The sequence below is a fragment of the Nelumbo nucifera genome, chromosome 2 (genome assembly GCF_055504915.1).
Source record: "Nelumbo nucifera cultivar China Antique chromosome 2, China Antique-T2T, whole genome shotgun sequence".
Taxonomy (NCBI): Eukaryota; Viridiplantae; Streptophyta; class Magnoliopsida; order Proteales; family Nelumbonaceae; genus Nelumbo; species Nelumbo nucifera.
In genome coordinates, this window is record NC_142650.1 from 89,585,620 (window position 1) to 89,609,703 (window position 24,084).

At 43.0% G+C, this 24,084-nt stretch overlaps 1 protein-coding gene across 5 annotated transcripts in view; it reads right to left on the reverse strand.

The window, feature by feature from the left end:
- The window catches only part of LOC104606031 (PH, RCC1 and FYVE domains-containing protein 1-like), a 101,201-nt gene extending 83,641 nt beyond the window's left edge, over positions 1 to 17,560 (reverse strand). For 2 of the 5 annotated variants that reach the window (XM_010271041.3, XM_019199231.2), the window contains exons 1-2: positions 16,839 to 17,560; positions 14,754 to 14,843 (exon numbers count right to left, since the gene is read on the reverse strand). In XM_010271041.3, the coding sequence (XP_010269343.1) occupies positions 14,754 to 14,843; positions 16,839 to 16,907 (159 nt within the window). In that variant the 5' untranslated portion in view covers positions 16,908 to 17,560. The remainder of the gene's footprint in view (positions 1 to 14,753; positions 14,844 to 16,838) is intronic. The other 3 variants (XM_010271039.3, XM_010271037.3, XM_088897713.1) reach the window with 3 other exon arrangements.
- Positions 17,561 to 24,084: the final 6,524 nt, after the last annotated feature.

A 24,084-nucleotide genomic window follows, 5' to 3' on the forward strand; every position in this document is an offset into this window, starting at 1 on the left:
GCGGAATTGTGAGGTCCTTTAGGCTCAGTTTGGAAAGAGTACAAATGCAAATATGTACAGCGTAAATACGTACAAAATAATACAAAATATAAGGTTTTACACTCTACATATTTGCATTTGTACTCCTTCCAAACTCAGCCTTAGCACTTACCATATGATCCCGGCGAGCCTTCGATTAAAACTACTGGTTACAAAGATATTAGCTCTGGTTCTCCGAGTTTAATGCAAGGGACAACAAGAGGCACTGAAGGATTAAGTGATCGAGCAGGAAATGTAATAAATGAAGAGCGATCAATAGAGAAGGAGATCATAGAAGAGGAAATCAACGATGCCGATGGATTCGTTTGGAGAAAAGTAAAGTTCTTCCCTAAAAAGAAGACTTTGTTGATTATAGAGAAATTCAACAAGAAAAGAGATGCGAAGAAGAGAAGGAAGAAGTCCAAGAGGATTCTGAAGGTTTTTTTTTTTTTTAATAAACGATAGCATTTTATCAATAAAGAGGGATTACATCAAGATTTAGAAGACAAACTATCCCAATAGGGACGCGAGGTGCGACTCTATTCTACAATGACCCAAATTACAACTGAGCCAAGAACAGTTCAAACTTAAACACCCCCATCTTTGCAAAATAATCAGCCATTCCATTTGCAGACCGCCTTTCCCATTTCACAAGAACTATCATGTCTCTAACTAGCCATTTGAACTTTTTCATAGATTCGTTGTACTTCCAACTCACTGTTTTTGGTTCCTTTAGCCACCCTATTATCAATTTAGAGTCACCTTCACTGAGCAGTCTATCAAAATTTAGTTGTCTCGCAATCTGTACTCCTTGCAAGACTGCTTGTGTTGGGAATCAAGGCCCAGACCCAACCCAGAGGCCCAGGCCTCCAGTCACTCGCATTTACCTGAGGAAGAACCCAGGCAAACCGTATCAACACCTAACCGCAACAGGCAATACGTCAACTGGTCCCTCTGAATGAGTTCGTTAGAGCTGACAAAGTTTGTTAGGATATTTTGTAACCCAAAAAACCGTTATAAATATGGGTTGGCCCATACTTCTCTCTCTCTCTTCTCTTCATTTCTGTGCAGGAGGAAGGGTCTCCCTCGAAGAGACTCCTGAGGTGAGCAGCATCTCATCAATTGGTATCAAAGCCAGGTTGGCCAACCTAAACGATCAAAGATGACCAACACACGATCAGTGACTCTGGACGAGAGGGTGGACAAGATCGAAGTCGATCTCCACTAGGTGGTCACGAGGCTTAAGGATATCAAAGAAGCCATGTTGATGATCGCATCTCAAAAAGAGAAAGCTATCCTAGCCACAGGCCGAGATAGTGACAATGAAGAATCTAGCTAGGGCAACAACCAGAGGGGAAACTATGTCCCCGGAAGAATCACCAAACTAGACTTTCCAACGTTCTACAAGGGAGATCCGAGTCCTTGGATCTTCAAGGCTGAGAAGTACTTCGAATATCATGATGTACAGGGACTCCAGCGCGTGACCATCGCTTCTTTCCATCTGGAAGGGGAGGCGATTCTGTGGTTCTAGTGGTTCAGGCGCTCCCGTCCCTAAATTTCATGGCAAGAGTTCACAGAGGCGTTGTGCATACGATTTGGTCCTACTGGGTAAGACGACTACAACAAGATGCTTTCCGGGGTAAAACAGACGAGAACAGTACGGGATTACCAAGTTGAGTTTGAACAGCTAGCCACCAGAGTATATGGGTGGCCGGAGAAGGTGCTGGTCAATTGGTTTGTCGGAGGACTGAGAGACAACATCAAGGTAGAGGTGAAGGCCCTTCAGCCCACTTCTCTGTCTGCGGCTGCAGGTCTAGCATGGTTGCAGGAGGAGAGGCTCGACCGACTAAGGAAGGTGACAACCCGCCCGTCTGGGCCCCTGTTAAAAACTCCATCACATCAAGATGGGCTTCTTCCTAGGCCCATGGCAGAACCCCTTCGACCTGTTGGGGAAACCACTCGGCCCACCCAAGGACCAACACCGCCAACTAAGAGCTCAGTCCCCTTCAAACACCTCTCTTGGGCTGAAATGCAGGCCCGGCGTGAGAAGGGCCTATGCTACAATTGTGATGAAAAATTTGGGCCTAGTCACCGATGCAAAACCCAGAGGATGTTCTTGCTGCAATGGGAGGAGACTGGAGGGGAAGATGATGAGGAACTAGCCGAGGAGGAAAGGGAGCCGAACAGTACCCAATACGACAACCTCGAGATCTCTCCGCAAGCTTTGACAGGGCTGGCATCCCCCAAATCTATGAGGGTTGAAGGGAAGCTCAGAGGCCGCCGAGTATCTGTTCTCATAGACAACGGGAGCACACTGAATTTTGTCACACAAGTATTGGCTCGCCAACTAGGTATGACAATTCTCTACACCTCTCCATTTGTTGTTAGAGTGGAGGATGGTAACCACATTGAATGTGGAAGTATTTGTAAAAACGAAAAGCTGGTAATCCAAGACCACACTTTCATCGTGGACCTACATCCATTGGATTTCAGCGGGGTAGATGTAGTGTTGGGTGTACAATGGCTGAGCCAACTGGGCCCAGTCCTTTGTGATTGGGGATATATGACCATGGACTTCTATTGCGATGGGCTCCGCTGCCATCTGCAAGGTCAGGAAATACCCGGCCCACTAGTGGAAGGTATACAATCCATGATTAAGGGGGGGTTTGGGAAGGAACACTTGCTGCTGATGCAGATGGGCCCAGTGCCTATTAGGCCTTTACTAAGGCTAGATAATGAGGTCCAACCATCTGAGAAGGACCAAGAAGATATACAAAGGTATACAATCCATGATTAAGGGGGGGTTTGGGAAGGAACACTTGCTGCTGATGCAGATGGGCCCAGTGCCTATTAGGCCTTTACTAAGGCTAGATAATGAGGTCCAACCATCTGAGAAGGACCAAGAAGATATACAAAGGTATACAATCCATGATTAAGGGGGGGTTTGGGAAGGAACACTTGCTGCTGATGCAGATGGGCCCAGTGCCTATTAGGCCTTTACTAAGGCTAGATAATGAGGTCCAACCATCTGAGAAGGACCAAGAAGATATACAAAGGGTGATAGGCCAATTCCCATAAGTCTTTAGAGACCCAAACCAGCTTCCTCCAACTCGGTTCCAGGACCACCGCATACCCCTAACTCCAGGGGCAGCCCCTACCAACGTGCGGCCCTACAGATACCCACACTTCCAAAAGAATGAGATTGAGAGGCTCGTGAAGGAGCTCCTGCACAAGGGATGGATACAGCCTAGTACAAGCCTGTTCTCGTCCCCAGTACTCCTTGTTAAAAAGAAAGACGGGTCCTAGCGTTTTTGTGTAGATTATCGAGCACTAAACCATATCGCAGTCAAGGATAAGTTCCCAATCCCGGTTGTAGATGAGCTATTAGATGAGCTGGGGCAAGCCAAGTATTTCTCCAAAATGGACCTCCGATCCGGCTATCACCAAGTCCAGGTCCACCCTGAAGAAATATACAAAACGACCTTTAGAATCCATGATGGACACTATGAGTTCCTAGTTATGCCATTTGGGCTGTTCAACGCCCCTTCTACCTTCCAGGCCATCATGAATGACGTCTTCAGGCCCTATCTCCGACATTTTATTTTGGTATTCTTTGATGACATTCTGGTATACAGCAGGGTTGGGATTCACACCTCCACTGAAGTCCATTATTTGGGCCATGTGGTTGCATCTGGACGGGTCATGGATGACCCAGAGAAAATAATTTGTATACAGGACTGGCCCACGCCCAAGACAGTCAAAGCCCTGCGTGGGTTTTTGGGCCTTAACTGGCTACTATCGGAGGTTCATATGCAATTATGGGTCACTAGCAGCCCCACTAACTGGGCTTCTCAAAAAAGACTGCTTCGTTTGGATGGAGCAGGCCCAGCAAGCTTTTGATTAGCAGGCCATGACCAGCCCACCAGTCCTAACCTTACCGAATTTCAAGGAGACCTTCGTGGTTGAATGTGATGCATCTAGTATAGGGGTTGGAGCGGTGCTCATGCAAAACGGAAGGCCCATATCTTACTTCAACAAGGCCCTCTCCACTAGAGCCCAGAACCAATCAACATATACAAAGGAGCTTATGGCAATAGTGCTGGCAGTCCATAAATGGCGACCATACTTGTTGGGTCAAAGGCTCATAATCCGAACTGATCAGAGAAGCTTAAAGTTTATACTGGACCAAAAAGTCCTCACCCCAGATCAGCAAAAGTGGGTAATGAAGTTAATGGGCTTTGATTTTTTGATCAAATACAAGCCTGGAGCCACCAACCGAGCTGCAGATGCATTGTCATGGAAGGCTGAGTTGTCACTATTAGTAAACTCTCAGCCCCATTACCCCCTATTTGAAACTTTACGAGAGGAGGCCAGAAGTGACTCCAGCCTTGAAAAGGTGCGGCAAAGCTATTTGCAACTTGCAAGACCCCACCTCTACACCGGGGTACACCATGAAGGGACCAAACTTGTTTTTTAATGGGAGATTGTTCTCTCTCCTACTTCTGTGCATCAGAAGACCTTGCTAGAGCTCTATCATGATTCGGTGTTGGGAGGGCATTCAGGTATTTTTCGGACTTATAAGAGGCTCTCATCACATTTTTATTGGCCCAACATGAAAAAGGCAGTGGAGCAGCATGTAGCACAGTGTACAGTATGCCAGCAACAAAAGTACTCAGCCCAATCCCCTCCTGGGCTCCTGCAACCCCTCCCAATCCCATCGCAGATATAGGAAGATATATCCCTAGACTTCATCACTAGCCTTCCACCCTCTGGGGGCAAGACAGTGATTATGGTGGTGGTCGGCAGGCTCTCTAAGTATGGGCACTTCATCGCCCTATCACATCCCTACACCGCTGCTTCAGTAGCTGAAACTTTCATCAAAGAAGTGGCAAGACTCCATGGTACCCCCAAATCGATCGTTTCAGTCGGGATCTGGCCTTCCTCAGTCAGTTCTGGAAGGAATATTTCCGTTTACAGGGGGCAGTGCTTCATCAATCTACTAGCCATCACCCTCAGTCTGACGGACAAACTGAAGTGCTGAATAGATGCTTGGAAACTTGCCTACGTTGTTTCGTGGGTTCCAGGCCCAAACATTGGACGAAGTGGCTCCCATGGGCCGAGTACTGATACAACACTAGATTCCAGGCGGTACCAGGTATGACACCATTCAAAGCAGTATATGGAAGGGAACCACCACCTATCCTTCCGTATGAACTGGGTTCAACCGCAGTAGCAAAAGTCGAGGCCCAGTTGTTGGCACAAGACGAGGTTCTCAGCCTCCTGAAGGAGAACTTACATAAGGCCCAACAACTCATGAAGAAGCAGTATGACAAAAAACATAGGGCCGTCGACTTTCAGGTTGAGGACTATGTCTACCTCAAGCTGCAACCCTATCAACAGTCCTCAGTAGCAAAAAGGGCATGGCATAAGCTCTCTCCTCGCTACTTTGGGCCGTTCAAGATAATTGAAAAGATGGGCAATGTTGCCTACCGCCTGGACCTACCCAAGACAGCTCGTCTCCACCCAGTTTTTCACATTTCATTGCTTAAGAAGTCCGTGGGAGATCCAACCAAAATTAGCAGCAACCTCCCAACATTTACTGAAGATGGAAGCATTACCCTCAAACCTGCCAAGATATTGGATTACTGTTGGGTCCATCACGGGAAGAACATAGTGCAAGAAGCCTTAGTAACCTGGACAGGGCTTCCCCACCATGACTCCACATGGGAACCATATTGGCAGCTGAAAAATCAATTTCCAGACTTGGACCTTGAGGACAAGGCCCATCTTGAGGGAGGGGGAACTGTTGGGAATCAAGGCCCAGACCCAACCTAGAGGCCCAGGCCTCCAGTCACTCGCACTTACCTGAGGAAGAACCCAGGCAAACCGTATCAGCACCTAACCACAACAGGCAACACATCAGCTGGTCCCTCTGCATGAGTTTGTTAGAGCTGACAGACTTACAGAGTTTGTTAGGATATTTTGTAACCCAAAAAACCATTATAAATATGGGTTGGCCAAATGAATGCATAGGCAATTGAATCCATACTTCTCTCTCTTTCTCTCTCTCTCTTTCTCTCTCTCTCTCTCTCTCTCTCTCTATTCTCTTCATTTCTGCGCAGGAGGAAGGGTCTCCCACAAAGAGACTCCTGAGGTGAGCAGCATCTCATCAGCTTGGAACTCTGCAAAAACTGAGTCCCCTATTCCAACCGGGCCTGAGAATACAGCAACAATGAGTCCATTATTCCTAAAGACCCCTCCTACACCAGCTGGACCTGGGTTCCCTAGGCTGCTGCCATCAAAGTTCAACTTAATGAAGCCTTCATCAGGAGGTTCCCAAGCTACCGCTGGTATGTTCCTTGCGGTAGAACTTTTAGCTACAGCTCCCCAGTTTCTCCACAAGTCATCAACAGAGAAATCTGAGAACAAGTTTGAGGCTTTAACCCAATGTATAGCTCTATTAAAAATACACTCCCAAACTGCCTCCATACTCCTTTCTCTGTCACTGAAGACTCTACTATTTCTCTCCTCCCACACCGTCCATATCACAGCAGCCCTAAGGCATCTCCACATGACTTTACCTCTCTTCTTTGGCCAACTGAAGGTCGTGGAGTCAAAGAGATTTCCAATATGCAGAGGCACAATCCACCTATGACCAAAAAGATCAAAAACCTTTTCCCAGAGGCCTACAACAAAAGGGCAAGAAATTAGGAGGTGGTAACAGCTTTCACCACAAGCTTTGCAAAGGATACACCAGTTTGGGGAAAGGCACAAGGTAGGTCTTCTTTTTTGCAAGGTGTTGAACGTGTTTATTTTTTTTTTTGATGAATAATAATAAGTTTATTGATTCAGAAGCAAATTAGAGTGAGTTCATACATCATCCCAATGAGAGGCGCAAGCTGCAGCCCCTCCTTGAAACTTACAAGTAAACTAGGAAAGAAAAACAAGAATCACAACTGAGCCCAAAATAATTCTTCCCTATTTACCCCTTGCTTAGCTAACACATCTGACAAGGTATTTGCTGATCTCCCCACCCACTGTACAGTGACCAACATATTCCTTGTCAACCAACTAAATTTCTTCATTTCATTCTTATATCGCCACATAGCCTCTTCAGAATTTTTCAACCAACCCACCACCACTTTGGAATCCCCCTCGATTATTAGTTGTTGTACCCCTAGCTGGTTTGCAAATTGGACAACAGCTAAAAGTTCTACCCTGATGGAATTCCCAATTCCCAAAGGACCTGAGTAGAGCAACAAAATCTCTCCCTTCTCATTTCTCAAAGCACCCCCCACTCCGGATAATCCTGGATTACCCATGCTGCTTCCATCAAAGTTCAACTTAATTGAACCTTCGGGTGGAGGAGACCAGCTTGTAATTGATTTGGCCTTTAAAGATGAACACCTTGCTACTGCTAACCAATTTCTCCAAATGTCATTAAAGGAGAATTGATGAAAGATTTCCAAGGTCTTCAACCAATGTATTGCCCTGTTTAACAGATAGTCTTTCAAATCTTGGCTGTTCCTTTCCTTATCTTGAAAAATTCTGAGATTCCTCTCTTCCCAAAGAGTCCAAGTCAAGGCAGCACGAGCACATCTCCACATAATTCTCCCTATTTTTGTAGGCCAATAAAAGGTAGAATGGTTGAAGAGCATGTGAACTTCTGCTGGTAGACTCCAACTACCCCCAAACAACGAAAGTAGCCAAGCCCAAAGGTCTGCAGAAAAGGGACAAGATACTAATAGATGGTAACAATCCTCACCATGAGCTCTACAGATGATACACCAATTAGGAGAAATACAGAGAAAAGGTCTTCTCTTTTGTAGGTTGTCTAAAGTGTTTACTTTCCCATGGAAAACTTCCCAACAAAAAGCCATAATTTTTGGGGGGGACTGGCCTACACCAAATTTCTTTTGACGGAAAGGGTTGGTGAGTAGAAAGTTGAGAGATGGACTTGAAAAAAGAAGCACAAGTGAAGGTTCCATTGGGTCTAGGAGTCCAAACCCTCTTATCTGGCTTGGAGGGATCCAAACAAACCTGATTAAGACACCCAAGCAAAAAAGAAAGAGACTCAATTTCAGCATCCCTAAGTCCTCTACGAAAACCAAAATCCCAAGTAGGATCTAAGGGTGTTCCCAAGGGTGAAACAAATTTTGAGACCACCTCTTTTTTGTACAAAGAAATAGAAAAAAGCGAGGGGAACAAATCCTTTAACGGTGAGTCTCCTACCCAAATATCCTCCCAAAAAAGGATAGAGTTGCCAGAACAAACTTCATACCTGATAAAATTGAGGAATTGAGGAAGGGTGTTGTGAATAGCCTTCCAAGGTGCTGCTAGGTTAGCTTGCCTCGATACACCAGCATCCCATCCATTCTCTGACCTCCCATGAATGCTTCCCACCACCTCATGCCACAATCTCTCTCTTTCCAAAGGCCATCTCCACAACCATTTCCCTAATAGAGCTTGATTCTTTCTAGTTACCCTCCCAATTCCCAAACCCCCCTCTTCTTTACTTCTGCACACAATTTCCCAATTAACCAAGTGATCCTTTTTCTCTTGTCCTAGCTCCCATAAAAAGTCTCTCATCAACTTCTCCAACTTCCTAGCTTCCCTAACTAGTATCCTAAAGACAGACAAATAATAGGTAGGTAAGTTAGCCAAGGTAGCTCTTATTAGGGTAATTCTTCCAACTAAAGAGATATAGTTCCTCTTCCATGAGACTAATCTCTTCTCAAATTTTTCTAACACTGGGGTCCAAAATCTACTCTCCCTAGGATTTGCCCCTAAAGGAAGCCCTAAATATGACATAGGCCAAGCAGAGGTGGAACACTCAAGACACTCCGCAATAGCCTCGACCCCCCCTACCTCCAAATTTATACCTGCTACGCAACTCTTTTCCAGATTTATTCTCAAATTAGAGACACTTTCAAATCCTTTTATTAGCTCCTTTAGGTTTGCTACCTTTTCACTAAGACCTTCACAAAAAATCATTAGGTCATCTGCAAACTGAAGGTGGGTGACGGGGACTTGGTGTCTCCCTATTCTCCAACCCCTAATGGCATCTTCGTTGTCAGCCTTAGTAATGATCCTACTAATCACATCTGCTACTAAGGTAAAAAGGAATGGTGAAAGTGGATCCCATTGCCTAACACCCCTACAAGCTAGAAAAAAATCCCTCACCGTACCATTTACCAGAATAGAGTAGTGACAAGTACTGATACACCCAAAGATCCAACACCACCACTTGTCCCCAAATCCACCATTTCGCATAACCTCTAATAGAAACTCTCAGTCCACCAAATCATAGGCCTTTTCAAGATCCAATTTACAAATGAATCATTTCCTACTAGACCTTTTCATTTCCTCCACACACTCATTCGCAATTAAGATCTGATTTGTTATTTGTCGCCCTTGGATGAAAGCCCCCTGAGTTTCACTAATGATGGTAGGGAGGACTGTTTTGATCCTCAATGAGAGCACTTTAGCCAGAATTTTATAGATGCTTGTCACCAGACTAATAGGCCTATAATCTTTTGGGTTATTGGCATCATTCTTCTTAGGTATCAAGGCCAAAAAGGTGGCATTAATTTCAGGGCTTATAGTGTGATTGTCTGCAAATTCCTTAAAGACTTCAGCTAGATCCTCTTTCAACACCTCCCAACAGTCTTGATAAAAACCCATTGTAAAGCCATCTGGACCCGGAGCCTTGGATCTATCCATTAGAAAGACAGCTTTCCTAATCTCTTCTTCCTCGAAATCCCTTTCCAGCCACCTTGCCACTCCTTCATCAATTCTTGGCCAATCCACCCTTTCCATGACTGTTCTCTCACTCAAAGGCCTTCTATAAATCGATTTGAAGTGGTCCACAAATTTTCTGGCTATGTCATCCTGGTTGGTAATCACCTCCTCTCCTATCTCTAGCTTGGTCACAAAATTCTTTCTTCGTCTCCCATTTGCCAAATCATGGAAGAATCTAGTGTTCCCATCGCCTTCCTTAATCCACTTGTGTCTAGATTTTTGTCTCCAACTGATTTCTTCCCTCAATAACACTTCTTCCAACTCCTTTTTTAATTGTCTCCTTAACACTCTGTCCTCCTCGGTCAGCCCATTGTGAGATTCATTTACATCCAAATTCTCTATTCGAGAGATTAGGCCCAATTTTTGCTCCTCAATTCTACCAAACTGATCTCTATTCCACTCTTTTATTTTGGCTCTCAACCTTTTTAATTTCTTGTGGAACTTGATCCCCTTCCATCTTACCCCCCTCTCCTCCTCACCCCACCACTCCTTCACTTTTTTCACAAAATTTGGATGGGTAAGCCACATATTTTCGAATCTAAAAGGTTTGGGTCCTATAGGAAAAGACTTAGTTCCTATTTGGATAGGACAATGATCGGAGGTGACCCTGGGTAAAGCCCTAGCAACCAAGTTTTCCAAACTATTCTCCCAGGCAAGGTTAAAAAGGAATCTATCCAACTTCGAGCACAAAGGGGTTTCCTGAAGGTTGGACCAAGTGTAACTCTTGCAGTAGAGGTATTTCCTTCAGTTCACAATCTTCAATAAAACCATTAAATTTCCTCATGCTTGTTGAGATTACCTGTTGGGGATTACTGGTTTCATCAGAGAATCTAATGACATTAAAATCCCCTCCCAGGCACCAAGGACCATCCCATAGCCCCTTAATGGCATATAGTTCCTCCCACATCTCATTCCTCTCTCTATAGGAATTAGGGCCATAAACATTGGTTAAGACCCATACACACCCATTTTCTACATTCTTGCACTTAATGGAAACTGAGAATCTGCCTATCAATTCTTCCACTACTTCCACCACATCCTCCCTCCATAGTGTTACAATAATGAGCTCCAACCTAAACCTCTAGACCTCCAAAAACTCCTCACCCATCTCCCATCTAATTCCATCAGTTTGGATTCTTGTAACAGCACAATATCAGGTTTTTCCCTTCGGAGTAGGTCTTTGATCGCCCTTCCCTTCCTTGCACTCCCTAACCCTCTTACATTCCAGCTAATAATTTTCATCGATACAAAATAGCAAAGGAACCCAATAAGAGGCCAATAGCAGGTACCAGTTTCAAAGGTTTTCGCAAGAATAAAAGGAGGTTTTTTTGGCCTTGGACCTAACAAGAAATTAAGGAAACACAAAAGCGCAGACATAAGACAACATGAAGATTGTAGTCAAAAAATTAACAAGTAGTTCTGTTTGATTTGGGTTTTGTATGGGTTTTTCTTTGTGGTTTGTTTTGCTGTCTACATGTCGATTCTTTTTGCTTGTTTTGGGGCTTGGTTTTTGAGGTTTTGGATTTGTTGGGAGGGTTTGGCTTACAAGGCCTTTAGATGTGTTCTTTTCATTCGGGTGATTGCTTATCACCTTTCCTTGTAGCTTGTTTTTTCTTGTTTTAATAATTTTTTATTTATCTTCAAAAAAAAAAAAAGCTAGAAGGGGTCATAAAGGAAGCAATAGGCTCCTCCCTCCAACTAGAGATTGCATGGATGGAAGGGAATTGCTCATTAAGCGTTGAGTTACCCATCCACACATTATCCCAAATTTTAACAAGATCACCAAAGCAAGGGTTATACGTGATATGTGGCAAAAATGATGAACGGATATCATGGATGGATTTCCAAGGAGAGGCTCTTGTAGCTCAAGCCAGCACTGCACTCTAGCATCTCAGCCATCAGCTGCAAGACCATGAATATTGATAATATTTGCCCACAATTTGTCCCTATCATTTGGCAACCTCCAAAGCCATTTAGCAAGTAAAACACCACATTCCTTTCCTAGATATTCTCCAATCCTAACCCACCAACCTTCTTGCTTCTACTGGCTACTTCCCAATTAAACTCTATGGTCCTTTTTCTCTTCTCCCGACTCCCACCAAAAAACAAAAAATCCCTCATCAACTTTTCAAGCCTTTTGCTAACCCCTCCCAAAATCCTAAAGACCAACAAAAAACAAACCAACAAATTGGCTTGAGTGGATCTAATTAACATCATCCTCCCCCCCCCCCCCCCCCACACACCCACCTGAAAGACAAAATAACTTTTCTTCCAAGAAGCCAATCTTTTAGTAGGGTCAGATTGTAGCTCTATTTTCTGGTCCTATAGGGTGGGGAGACTCTGTAAATGCAGAACTCCAAGCTGTGTTACAAGGAGCAGAATATGCAAGAGAGTTGGCAGTGGAGCATTTAATGATTGAAGGTGATTCCAAATTGATAATTGGATGGCTAAAAGAACCAAAGACAGCAGCCTGGCCGTACAGGGGGGCTTTGAGAAGATTTAAGTGGCTGACTTCAAATATTTCAGTCACAGTTCGATGGGAAAGAAGATCGGCAAATGGGCTGGCAGACCTTCTAGCTAAACAAGGAGTACATAGGAATCAGCTCTTTTGGGCTCAATTGTAAGCTTTATGATGTAGTTTGGAGGCTGCACCTCGCGCCTCTTTGTGGGGAATTGTATGATGACTACTTAGTTCTTTATTTAATAAAGTTTTCATTATCATTATCTATCAAAAAAGAGAAGCCAATCTTTTAGTAAATCTTTCAACCACCAGATTCCAAAAATTACTATGCCTTATCCCCTAGAGGTAGACCCAAATAGTTCATAGGCCAATGATCAACCTTGCACTCCAAGATTTCTGCCCCTTCTATAATTTGTCTATCCTCCAAGTTCAGGCCCACAATACAACTTTTATCCCAATCGACTTTGGACATTTTTTCAAAGATGAGAACTAACATCTTCAAGTTCCTTGCCCATCTAAGACCACCCCCATCACATAAATAAGATTGTATCATCAACAAATTGTAGTTGGGTGATAGGAGTCTCATCTCTACCTACTCTCCGACCCCTCATCAAATTCCTAGCATCAGTCCTAGAAATCAATCTCCCAAGAACATCTGTTGTCAAGATAAATAGGAACAGGGATAGGGGTCGCCTTTCTTTATCCCCCTAAGAATTGGAAAATGATCCACCACAGTTCCATTCACCAAAATTGAGTAGTGAGTAGTGACACGTTCTGATACATTCATAAATCCATTCACACCATCTATCACTGAAACCAAAGTTTTTCATTACCCCCAACAGAAAATCCCAATCAACCAAATCATATGCCTTTTCCAAGTCCAATTTACACTCCAAACCCTTCCTCCCAGATCTCTTTAAATCTTTAACACAATCGTTGGCAATTAATATTTGATCAATAATTTGCCTATCTTTCACAAAAGCCCCTTGGGCAGGAGAGATAATGGAGGGAAGCACAACCCTGATTCTCCAAGATAGCACCTTAGAAATGATTTTATACAAGCTGTTAATCAAGCTAACCGGTCTAAAGTCTTTTGGATGCATAGCTTCTACTTTCTTTAGGATTAAAGCAATAAAAGTTGAATTAAGCCTGGATTGATTACACCTCTCCCAAAGAATTCATTAAAAACTTGTTGTAAATCATCTTTTAACACATCCCAACAATCTTGATAAAATGCCATCGTGAAACCATCAGGACCAGGTGCTTTGGATATATCCATTGAGAACACTGCCTCTTTGATTTCCTCCAACTAGGCCATAGACTCTTCAGTTAATTTAAACCAGTCCATGCCCTCAAGCCACCGGCCTCCTAATGATTGATTTAAAGTGATCCACAAAAGCCTGGGCAATCTCATTTTGACAAGTCAAGGCAACTCCATCCACCTCCAATCTGGAAACAAATTTTTTCTTCCTCCTCCCACTTACCAAAGCATGATAAAATTTAGTATTTCCATCCCCCCTTCCTAAGCAAATTATTTCTTAATTTTCGTCTCCAACTAATCTCTTCTTTCAACAACAAATTTTCCAATTGCCTCCTTAAAGTCCATCCTTCTTACTTATCCCTTTCTTCAAAGATGATCTAAAAACATTTTTTTATCAATAGCAAAGAAGAATTCATTCAATAAATATAAAGTACAACAAGAGGTTATGAATTACATTCAGAAATTTAACATGAGTATTTTCTAGTGGAAGCACAGAACTTTTCATGATTTTTCAGCACATCATCAAAGATCCTCCTATTACACTCCTTCCTCCCCAAACCACAACAAAAAGAATGCAACTTTATAAGATTTTAGCATTCTCACTTCCATGAATTCTAGGCCATAATGCAAAAATCTCTTCAGGATTATTTACATGCCAACCCATTCTTCTGAACAATTGGAAGAAATAGCCCCAAAAGAATTTGGAAGAATCACATGACACAAATAGATGAAATACAGTTTCTTTGCTGCCGAAACACATAAAACCTGCTAGGGAAATGAAAACCTCTTCTCTACATATTGAGGGAGCTTAGTAGCTTATTAAGGGAAATGATCATCAATGTATTGTGGGTGTCAAGAGTAGCCCATGGCATAGCAGATGCTCTAGCTAAAACTGGGGTCAACAAGACTGAAATATTCTGGGGCATTTGTAAAAATGGCATTTTAACTATCGGGTTCAGGTAGCTAGGCTGATCTGAAAGTTGGGCCACTTGGCAGTTTGTAAATATAATTATTCAATAAATTTTTCAGTTATCCATCAAAAAAAAAATTCCATCTCAGACACATTGCCCAAGTAATATCCATGTAACATAGCATAAAAGTTGTATGACGTATTATGACTATCAAAATATTAGTAATGAAACCAATTTAATGATTGGGGAAAAGGAATACCAAAATAAAGTACTTTATCTTGAAAATTTTATTCAGACTTACATTTGCCAGCCTGAAAGGACAAAACTTGGGTTTCCCCCTACGTCCATACTTGAGTAAATATGCTCCTTTCTTAAGAGCAGTGATGGCCTGCTATAACAATAAGTATAGGGTTTAAATTAAAGCAAGTTCAGCAGATACTCTGTGGAAAAAAACATAAAGAAAGACACCGGAAGCAATATTACATGAGGCTTAAAACAGATGACCAGACATAGAGATTACAGATGATAGAACAAAGAACAAAGAGTTTAAAGTCAACAGCAACCATGTAGGACTGCATAGATGTTATATATAAATATGTGTGTATGCGTGTCATGTGTGAGTATGTCTGTGAGTGTATCTAACTGTGTAACTTAAGTACTGTACTCCACTACTCCAAATCCTGAAGCACAAACTCACAAGGATGATTTTAGACAATAGGCAGAACTCAAAAGTTATTGCTTTATATTTATTAGATATTTAAAATTCTAATTAGTTTGAAATGTATCAAGGGTAATAGATGTTACCAGTGTTTTTTGATCAACAACACAGAATTAAATTACCAGTATTTTAAAGATGCCTCAGTTACACCTAGGCACATTTTAAGGCATGTACCTCACTTAAACTGAGGCAAAACTCCTTTCAAAAGGCAAATACATATTTTACATATTGAACGAACCTCTGGTTCAGGTTGATCCCTAGATCTGCCAACTTACTAGCAAACTGTGCTGCACAGGCAGGGTGAGGGAATTAAATTGTAGTGGAGATCATTGTCATTGTAGTAGTCTATCTTTGTATTGGAGGATTCCAGCAGCATATTTTATTCTGCAGTTGATATGGGTAGCCTCACTGAGGTTTGGAGCCAACCTCTCGGCTAAATGAGAACATATGACTCTTTTCTCGTGTTCAATGAGTCCTTTCAGTTGTCAAGCAGAAATTGAAAAGCATAAATAAAGGACAGTCAACTGAAACAGATTTTCATATGAAAAGATGAACAATGTGTTTTATGAGTGACAAGGAACGGCTTGGTTGATCCCTAGATCAGCCAACTTACTAGCAAATTGTGTTGCATGAGCAGGGTCAGGGAGCTAAATTCCAATGGGGATCATTGTCATTGGTGTAGTCTCTCAACAGCATTTTTTGTTCTGCAGTTGATGTTGATAACCTCATTGGGGGCTTGGAGCCAACCTCTCAACTAAATGAAGACAGTTGACTCTTTTCTCTTGTTCAATGAGTCCTTGATTATTAAACAGAAAAAAAGAAACGAAAAAAAAAAAGCATAAACAAAGGACAGTAAACTGAGACAGATTGCCATATGAAAAGAAAAAAAGCATAAACAAAGGACAGTTAACTGAGGCAAATTGCCTATGAAAAGATGAATAATGTGTGCATGAGTGACAAGAAATGGCTTGGTACAAGCTGAAAATCCTAGTAGGACAATAGGAAACCTAAAGAGAGCATTAGTTGAACTAGTGACAGAGTATTTGGCAATTCATTCTTCAATAAAAGCCAAATTCCTGGATGAAGAAGACAAAAAAATGAGATTCATATAAAAAGGGGCAAGGTAAATGGAGGAAAATTGGTGTAAATGATAATTTATGTACTTCTAAACTACTTTTACAATCATCTGTCCTATCCTTAAACCTTAATTTCGAAGCATCACCATAGCATCCTGACAAGCTAATATTGATTGGATCAGTACCTTGTATATGATAAAACTTGAAGTCATTTAGCGTAGACAGTTAAAACCGTTAATTGGAGGTAGTGTTAACAGCAGTCAGACCAACCAAAGCTATTCTTATCTTACCTAATCCTACAAGACTGAAAGCGGTTCCAGATCCATATTCTATACATATGATTTTAACCCATATCCCTTTAATCAACAAACTTATTATTGCATGCTTCTACTATTAACCATCACATTGACAAATCAAGAGCGGCAACAGGAATTCAATGTTGCATATAACAGCCAAAATCTGCAAGTCTTTCAGTATATCATACAATAAAACTATTCCAGTCCAAGCTTTTGAATCAGTTCAGACTTGATTCTAAATAACCAAAAACAACCAAAGCAAAATTCAAGTCCACAAAACCTCTAAACTTGAATACCTGCTCAATGTCCCTTTCCACAGGGCCAGTCCTATTAAGATCCGTTGTCATCCTCTCAGTCCGCGACATCAACAAAGGACTTTATCGAACAAATTCAGATTCTCCACAGGAATCAATGCCTCACCCATTCTCAAAGCAAAATCCTGTCATTCACCGGTTCATCCAATAACTCCAAAATCCCATCCAAATTCGCAAAAACACCAAAACTTCCAAACCGAACACCGAAATTATCGCTGAAACCCGAAACGACCATCATTAATCAACCCAATTTCCACTCCATCAATCTTCTCTCAACTGCTTCGACACTAAAAATGCTGCTTAAAATCCCCAAATCCTTGATCCATGTTTCATGCACTTCATTCAATGTTGCACAGAAGAACCCCCCGAATCTTCCGGCTTTCAGTAAACAAACGAAGAATACTAGGCAACAACAACAGAAACTGTACTTTTAGGTTTTCGAAGTAAATCACTCCAAAGTACGCCGAAACTCCACTATTTCCGATTATTTTCGACTTGTTGAGCTCGAGATTCTTGTTCGCACAAAAATTGAGTCCAAAAGACAGAAAAAAAAAATGGGAGGAAATCAAGGAAAAGCTGATCAGAATATCAGCTGCAGGGCTCCAACCATGAGAGAGAGAGAGCAGTGATCGATCTCTGAGGAAAAATATATAAAAACGAAAACGAAAACCAGTCGAAATAGTAAGGAGTGTATAAACATTAAAACCCAGAACCCCAAAAAAACGGAAAATAATAGAGAAAAATGAAAAAAAAAAGTTGAAGTAAAATATAAAAAAACACATAAACTTGCTGATAATTGCGAAAATGCCACCATCAAAGCATTAGTTCACGTTACAAAGTCTCGAAGAATTTTCTAATCCATTTTTTTAATAACGGATTTTTGTTTGATACTGTTCCAAGTTCTTTTTACGAAAATACCCTTGAAAGATCTTTTTCCCTTTCCAACCCCTAGAGATAGCGACCAATGGAGGCACACTTTCTCAAAAGTGGGGTGATCCAAGTCAAAATAGTCTCCCTTTTTAATCACTCAAAGGCCCTACTTGAAACACCCCAAGTGGGATGATTTGTTTATCAATATTTTGAGCATGAACCAAACAACCACCACCATTCTAGGGGTTGTACACGTGGCATGTTAATCATTTTTCCGTGTGTTTGATGATGACTGGTCATTCCCCGCAATCCCACCTTGTGCGTTTTCCATGCTTGTTCATGGTTTCATGCCCATGTATCAACTTCAATGTGTTTGGTACGTTCAATAAAATTATAATGGATTTTTTTTTCTTGTTACTTAACATGAGCATCTATCCCAGAAGCTTGAATACAAAAAAAAAAATGACTTACAAAATTTTTTTGTGCTACTTGCAAATTGGTCCATTCCTAAGTTTTGGACCAGCATATCAAAAAAGAACATGTCAGTTAATTGCCACCAATGGTTCCTACATGAATGGTATCATTGAACACCCCTGCATGGTTATCCATTCTTCATGTGGAAAAATAGGAGAAAAAAAATGTTTCTTTTTACTTTTTATTATCTTAGTTTTCTTAACTAACAAGTGATAAGCATAGCAATGTGGTTATGAATGTTAATAAGAATGTGCTCATTAAATCATCACTCTTTTCATAATGTTGAAAAAACTATATTTTTCATGGAAAAATGCATGATGCTACATGATACCAAAAAGGCTTTGATCAACCAATCTCCATGTGAATTTTGATGAAAACCCACCTAATTGGTTATCAATTTTTACAAGGCATGTTTGATTTGTTATAACTCCTTTTTGATACCATGCCATTTTAGCATCATAACCAAACCCTACTTTTACATAACTGAAATGCACTGAGGTGTTTTTTCTTCTTTTTCTTATTGTTATTATTATTATAAAGGTCCATTTGATTCACAGTCAGAATTAAAATTGGAATCAAAATCTATCAAAATCAAAATAGTTTATTTCCCATTAAAATCGGAATGGGAATTAGAATTATCTAGAATGGGATTTCAATCCCAAGGGAGGGGGATGGAATGACCTTTCCCTCAAATGGGGGAATACCATTCCACCAAGGATGGGAACAAGATTTCAATTCCACCCAACCAAATAGTTGAAATCAGAATAGACCATTCCGATTCCAAGCCCTATTCCATGACCCAAACCGGCTATAAGTTATATTAATCATAGAAATAAAAGTATATCTGATCCCATCCCTCACATAAGTTATGTAGTCAACTTGGGCAGTGACGCTTAGTTCGATCTAGATAAGAAAACAAACAAAAATAATCAGAGAAAGACAATTTCTACTACTACTAAGAGTGAATATATTCTTATTGGATCATGGTTATAGAATTTTTCAAACCAAATCAACTGAATGGTAGATTAGTAATTTAATGCAAATACAAGCCCTTTAAGTAAATGAAGCATTGCATACCGGAGTAATGCACGAAACACTAACATAACCAAAACCAACGAACGAAAATGCAGACCCCTCTCTCCTTGATCCAACTTTTTAGAGGTGTGGGCTGGGGAGCCCAGTGCCTTCAAGCTTCAGCCTTGCGGGACGACTGCACAGTCTGCACGCAAACGACACGTGCTTTAGTGGTCCACTCGCACGTGCACCCGCGTCGCGATCCATGCAACTTGTTGCAAAGGCCTGCAGCACAGCACAGCATCCATCGTAAGCGTTCACGGTTGACACAAGTCGCAAACCGTTAGATTTAACGGTGGCATGACGTGACGTTTTTCTGACGGCGTCGTTCTCAAGCGAGAACGGAGAACCTACATACGTAATCCAGTCGAGCTTCTGCTACGTGTAGTTCCCTGAAGTTTGTTCCTTAGTGGGCCCTACTGGGCCGCACGTGTCGTGGGCTCGGAGGCTGGGTGGGTACCCTATTCTGTCGTGGACCTTGGATTCTTGAAGGACGTTGAAAAACATGAACCAGCCATTTTGGCTTGTAACCTTGGTAATGATATATTGTAGCTTCGTACACCAAATTTTCTGTAGAGATCATTCATGCAAACCATCTGACGTGACGAGAAGTGGGCCCATCTGAAATCATGTTCATCCACTGATTAGAATTTAGATGCCCAAAAATAACCATCTAATATGCTTGTTTTTGTAGGGCCCACCCAGTGATGGATCTCCACCAAGACGGATATTTTCTCATTGGGCCCACCAAGACTTTGATCAGATTCTAAATAGTCAATGTCGGTTGGACAGCTCCGACCAACAATCTTTTGGCTTTAATCAAACCGCATGCACGTGGTGACGTGGGGTCGGTGATGGCGACACGATGGACGACCTTGTGTCTACGCCGTCGGATCTACAGTCCTTATAGTACCGCTGGTTCATGGAACATTTGGTGTGGACCCACTCTCTAATTTGGTGTTGGGTCTACGTTGTCATGGATCTTTCCAACACCCCATGTGGTCAAGATGTGAGGAGGGAGATGCTTACGTGGCATTCTTTATCACTTTTTACATATTTTAATAGTTTAAATTTAATAATATTTAATCCACACGTGAGGTTAGACATTTATAGTACATTATTTTTTATTTATTTTTTATTTATCCTTAATTTTCTTTTACTAAGTAAACCGACCATCATACATCATACATCATAGTAAATCTAATATCCAAAAAATAATAATAAAAAATACATTCATAATACATCATCTCTATTCTAACTCGCTTCTAATTCAGCTACTCAGTCTCCCACTTTGGGATGTAAGTGGATCGAGTTAGGGTAAGTGGTTTTATCCACCTTAATCAGTATCCAGGTCGGATTGGGCTAAGCCAGTCCTATACCAACTCAGCATAGGTTTTTTTTTTTCGGATGGGGATAGGTTTTTTTTGCTTGATGGATTTTGGGGTTTTCTAATCCATATGTAAGGGTGTCAATGGACCCGGTTTTATATTGGACCCCGTCCAGTCCAAAATCAATTTGGATGGATTGGACGGGCCAATAATACATTGGATTGGACCAATTTGGTCCGTCTATAACAAATTTATATTGGATTGGGTTTGATTAAGGCAATATCCGTACCATTGATATAAGATAAGAATATATGTATTAATGGACCGGATTTAGGTTGAAACCAATCTAAATCAAAATGAATTTGAAGAGACATTGAATTGGACCAATCCAAATTGGTCCAAAACATTCATTGGATTGGATTGGACCTGGTCCATTTTATAATGGACTCACATTGGACTAGATCAGATTGGACCAAATCCAGTCCAATTGACACCCCTATCCATACGGTTACAAGTAGGGTATGGTATCTGAAGGAGGATGATTTGGCCTGACCTACGAAATGGTGACACATGGACCTAACTCAGCACGAGCAATAGCTCAACATCGTGGCCTAGTACGACCAAGTAACGAGCCCATAAAGCAGCTCGCAAAAGAAGGAGCTCGCCACAACGCGAGCTCCAGGTTCCCCAAGCTGCCCCGAAAGGGATATTTCGAGGCAACTTTAGCTCGCGAGCAAGGGAAACCAGCTCACCCGAGCCCCCAAGCAGATAAGTCATCCTAGGGACCAATTCTACTAAGGGTAACCCTAAAGCATTCCGAGCTCGCTACAAAGTAGCTTGTGAATGAGCAGCACGAGCGTTCCTCAGGAAGCTTCCATCTGTCAGGCCGTACCGGTCAGACTGTCACTCACCCGGGCAGGCGGAGGCGCGCCTACCCTTTGGAGACGTGTCACTCACCCGGGCAAGGAGTACGTTGCAACGGCCACCTGCGCAGCACTGGCAGGTAACGGCTGTGGCAGGGGCCCAGTGGCGGTTACGCCCGATCTGACAAGAACGCCCTTATAAAAGCCCTCAGGGCAGAAGAGAAACTTCTTCTTCAGACTTCTAATCTGTCAAGCATAGTGAAAAAGCGCGACCTACACTCTTACCTACCGCACACTTCTTTTCTCTTTCCCCTGCGTTCTAACTTAAGCATCGGAGTATTCCCACCGGGTAAAATCCCCGAGAATCCTTCCTTTCCATCTTCTCAGGTGCCGTCTGTCGCCAACAAGGAGCCAGTCAACAGCCAGCTAGGAGTGCCCGGATCGTGCCGCATCATTTGGCACCGTCTGTGGGAATCGCTTCTAAAAGCCTCCCTTTAAATTTTCACAGTTCCTTCTTTTCTGAAAACTTAGCACCCATGGCTTCTTCAAGCAATGCCGGACGTAGCATGGAGATGGACATCGCCAGGGAACAGCTCCAGGCCCCCGTGGTCTGCATTGGGCAGTTCACCATTCCCCTTTCAGTGGACAGAGTCCCTAGCCTGAACGTGCCACGAGCAGTGGCGCCTGTGAGTGTTCCCCTTCCCCCCTCTGTTGAGACAACCTTTGCTAAACCAACTGTTGTCCCTCCGACAACAAGCCAGAGCCAACTTGACAACCTGGTGCAGTCCATGCGGGCCACACAGGCCCAGATGCAACAGTTTTAGCAGTTCCAGCTCTATCAGCAGCAAGTGCTGCACCAAGTCTCTCAGTATCACTATCAACAGCAATTCCCTCAGCAAAATCAGCTTCAACCCCAGCTCCCTCCTCAGCACCCGGCCTCACGACAAGCTAGGTCTCGCCGCCAGGACGAACGCCCTTCTCGCCAAGGAGAGGCTTTCCAGAACCCCCCTAAGAGCCAAGCCTCCTCTCGAGGTAGAAAGGAAAGACCAGCCACTCCGATCTTGCCGCGGGCAGTCAGGTCAGGAGGACCCTAGCTCGCCAGGTCTACATCACCCCAGCAATCGAAGTTCGAAGCCCCACTTCTGGAGAACCGATTCGAAATCCTAGCTGCAGACTCTAAGCAGAACCCCTCTGTCCGCAGCCATCACCAGCAGCCCGATCTGCTTTCAGGGCAAACTATTCCTGACAGTACGGAGGTGAGCAGCACCAATGCGGAGCCCGCCAAGAAGCAAAGACACCGTCGCCGAGCTCGCCGAACTACTTCCCACAATCTACCCGAGCTCAGAGGTAGGGAAGAGGTAAGCTCGGATGAAGTTAAAGCTCCCCCCCTTTCTGTTCCATCCCCCCTGTCTCCCAAGCTCCTGGCTGTTCCAATGCCCAAGGACTTCAAGCTCCCCCCTCTCGACAAGTATGACGGGTCGTTCGACCCGAATGATCATGTAGACGCTTTCCAGTCACAGATGCACCTGGCCAGGGCCAGTGAGTCTTGCATGTGTGTGGCCTTCTCCACCACTTTCAGAAGAGCGGCCCGCACGTGGTATCGGAACCTTGCACCCGGATCCATAAGAAGTTGGTCATAGTTCACGCAAACCTTCACGTCCCATTTCGTCACTAGCAAGTGGTGCCCGCGAACTGAGGAAAGCCTTCTCAGCATAGTCCAGAGAGAGGGAGAGTCCATTCGTGGCTATATCAAGCGATTAAATTATGCATGCATGCAAATACCGCACCTGGATCCCGCAGTGCGTCTCGCAGCAGCCAAGAAGGGCGTGACGCACAAAGAATTCAAGTGGCACATGGTTGTCAACCAGCCGGCGACCATAACTGAATTCCTCAAGCTGGCGGACAGGTTCATAGCCACGGAAGAAGAGATCAACCAGAAGGGTGAGAGCGCGCCCGAGAAAAGAAAAAGAGAAGGAGAACCTTCCAGCCAAGGAGACAGCCGAAAGAAGAAGGACGTAGCTCAGGGGGCAAAGCCGGGTCAGCCGTTCCGACCCCCTGTAGCGGACCAAACTGATTACACTCCACTGAACGTGAAGCGGGCCGAAATCCTGATGGCAATCACGGATGCCCTGTATGTGAAGTGGCCACCCCGCCTAAGGGGGAATCCCAATGAAAGAAATAAAGATTTGTATTGTAGTTTTCACAGAGAAATATTATCTCTCAATGGAGGTGTTCACGCCCAAGGAAAGATCCAAAGACTGTTCCCACTGAAGATGGCATAGTGTAGGATGAAGCAGAATCAACACCGTTCTCCAAGAACCTGATCCTTCGTAAGAATAGCTGAATGGCACGTGAGCACTGTTTCCAAATCAGTCCTTTCACAAAGGGCTGATATCAAGATCAAATCTTGATCTCTCCTACAAAGTTGGAGATCGAACTGGAGGTCTGACGGCGGCAGGAACGAGGCGGCAAGAAAGGATTTTGTAGGGATTGCAGAAATCTTTCTTCTGTGATTTCAGGTCTGAAGACTAGAGATCTTTTTGCTCTCTTGTGTTGTGTGTCCAAAGGCTACCGCCCCCTCCTGCTTTTATAGGCTCAAAGGGATCAGCTCCTAATCCC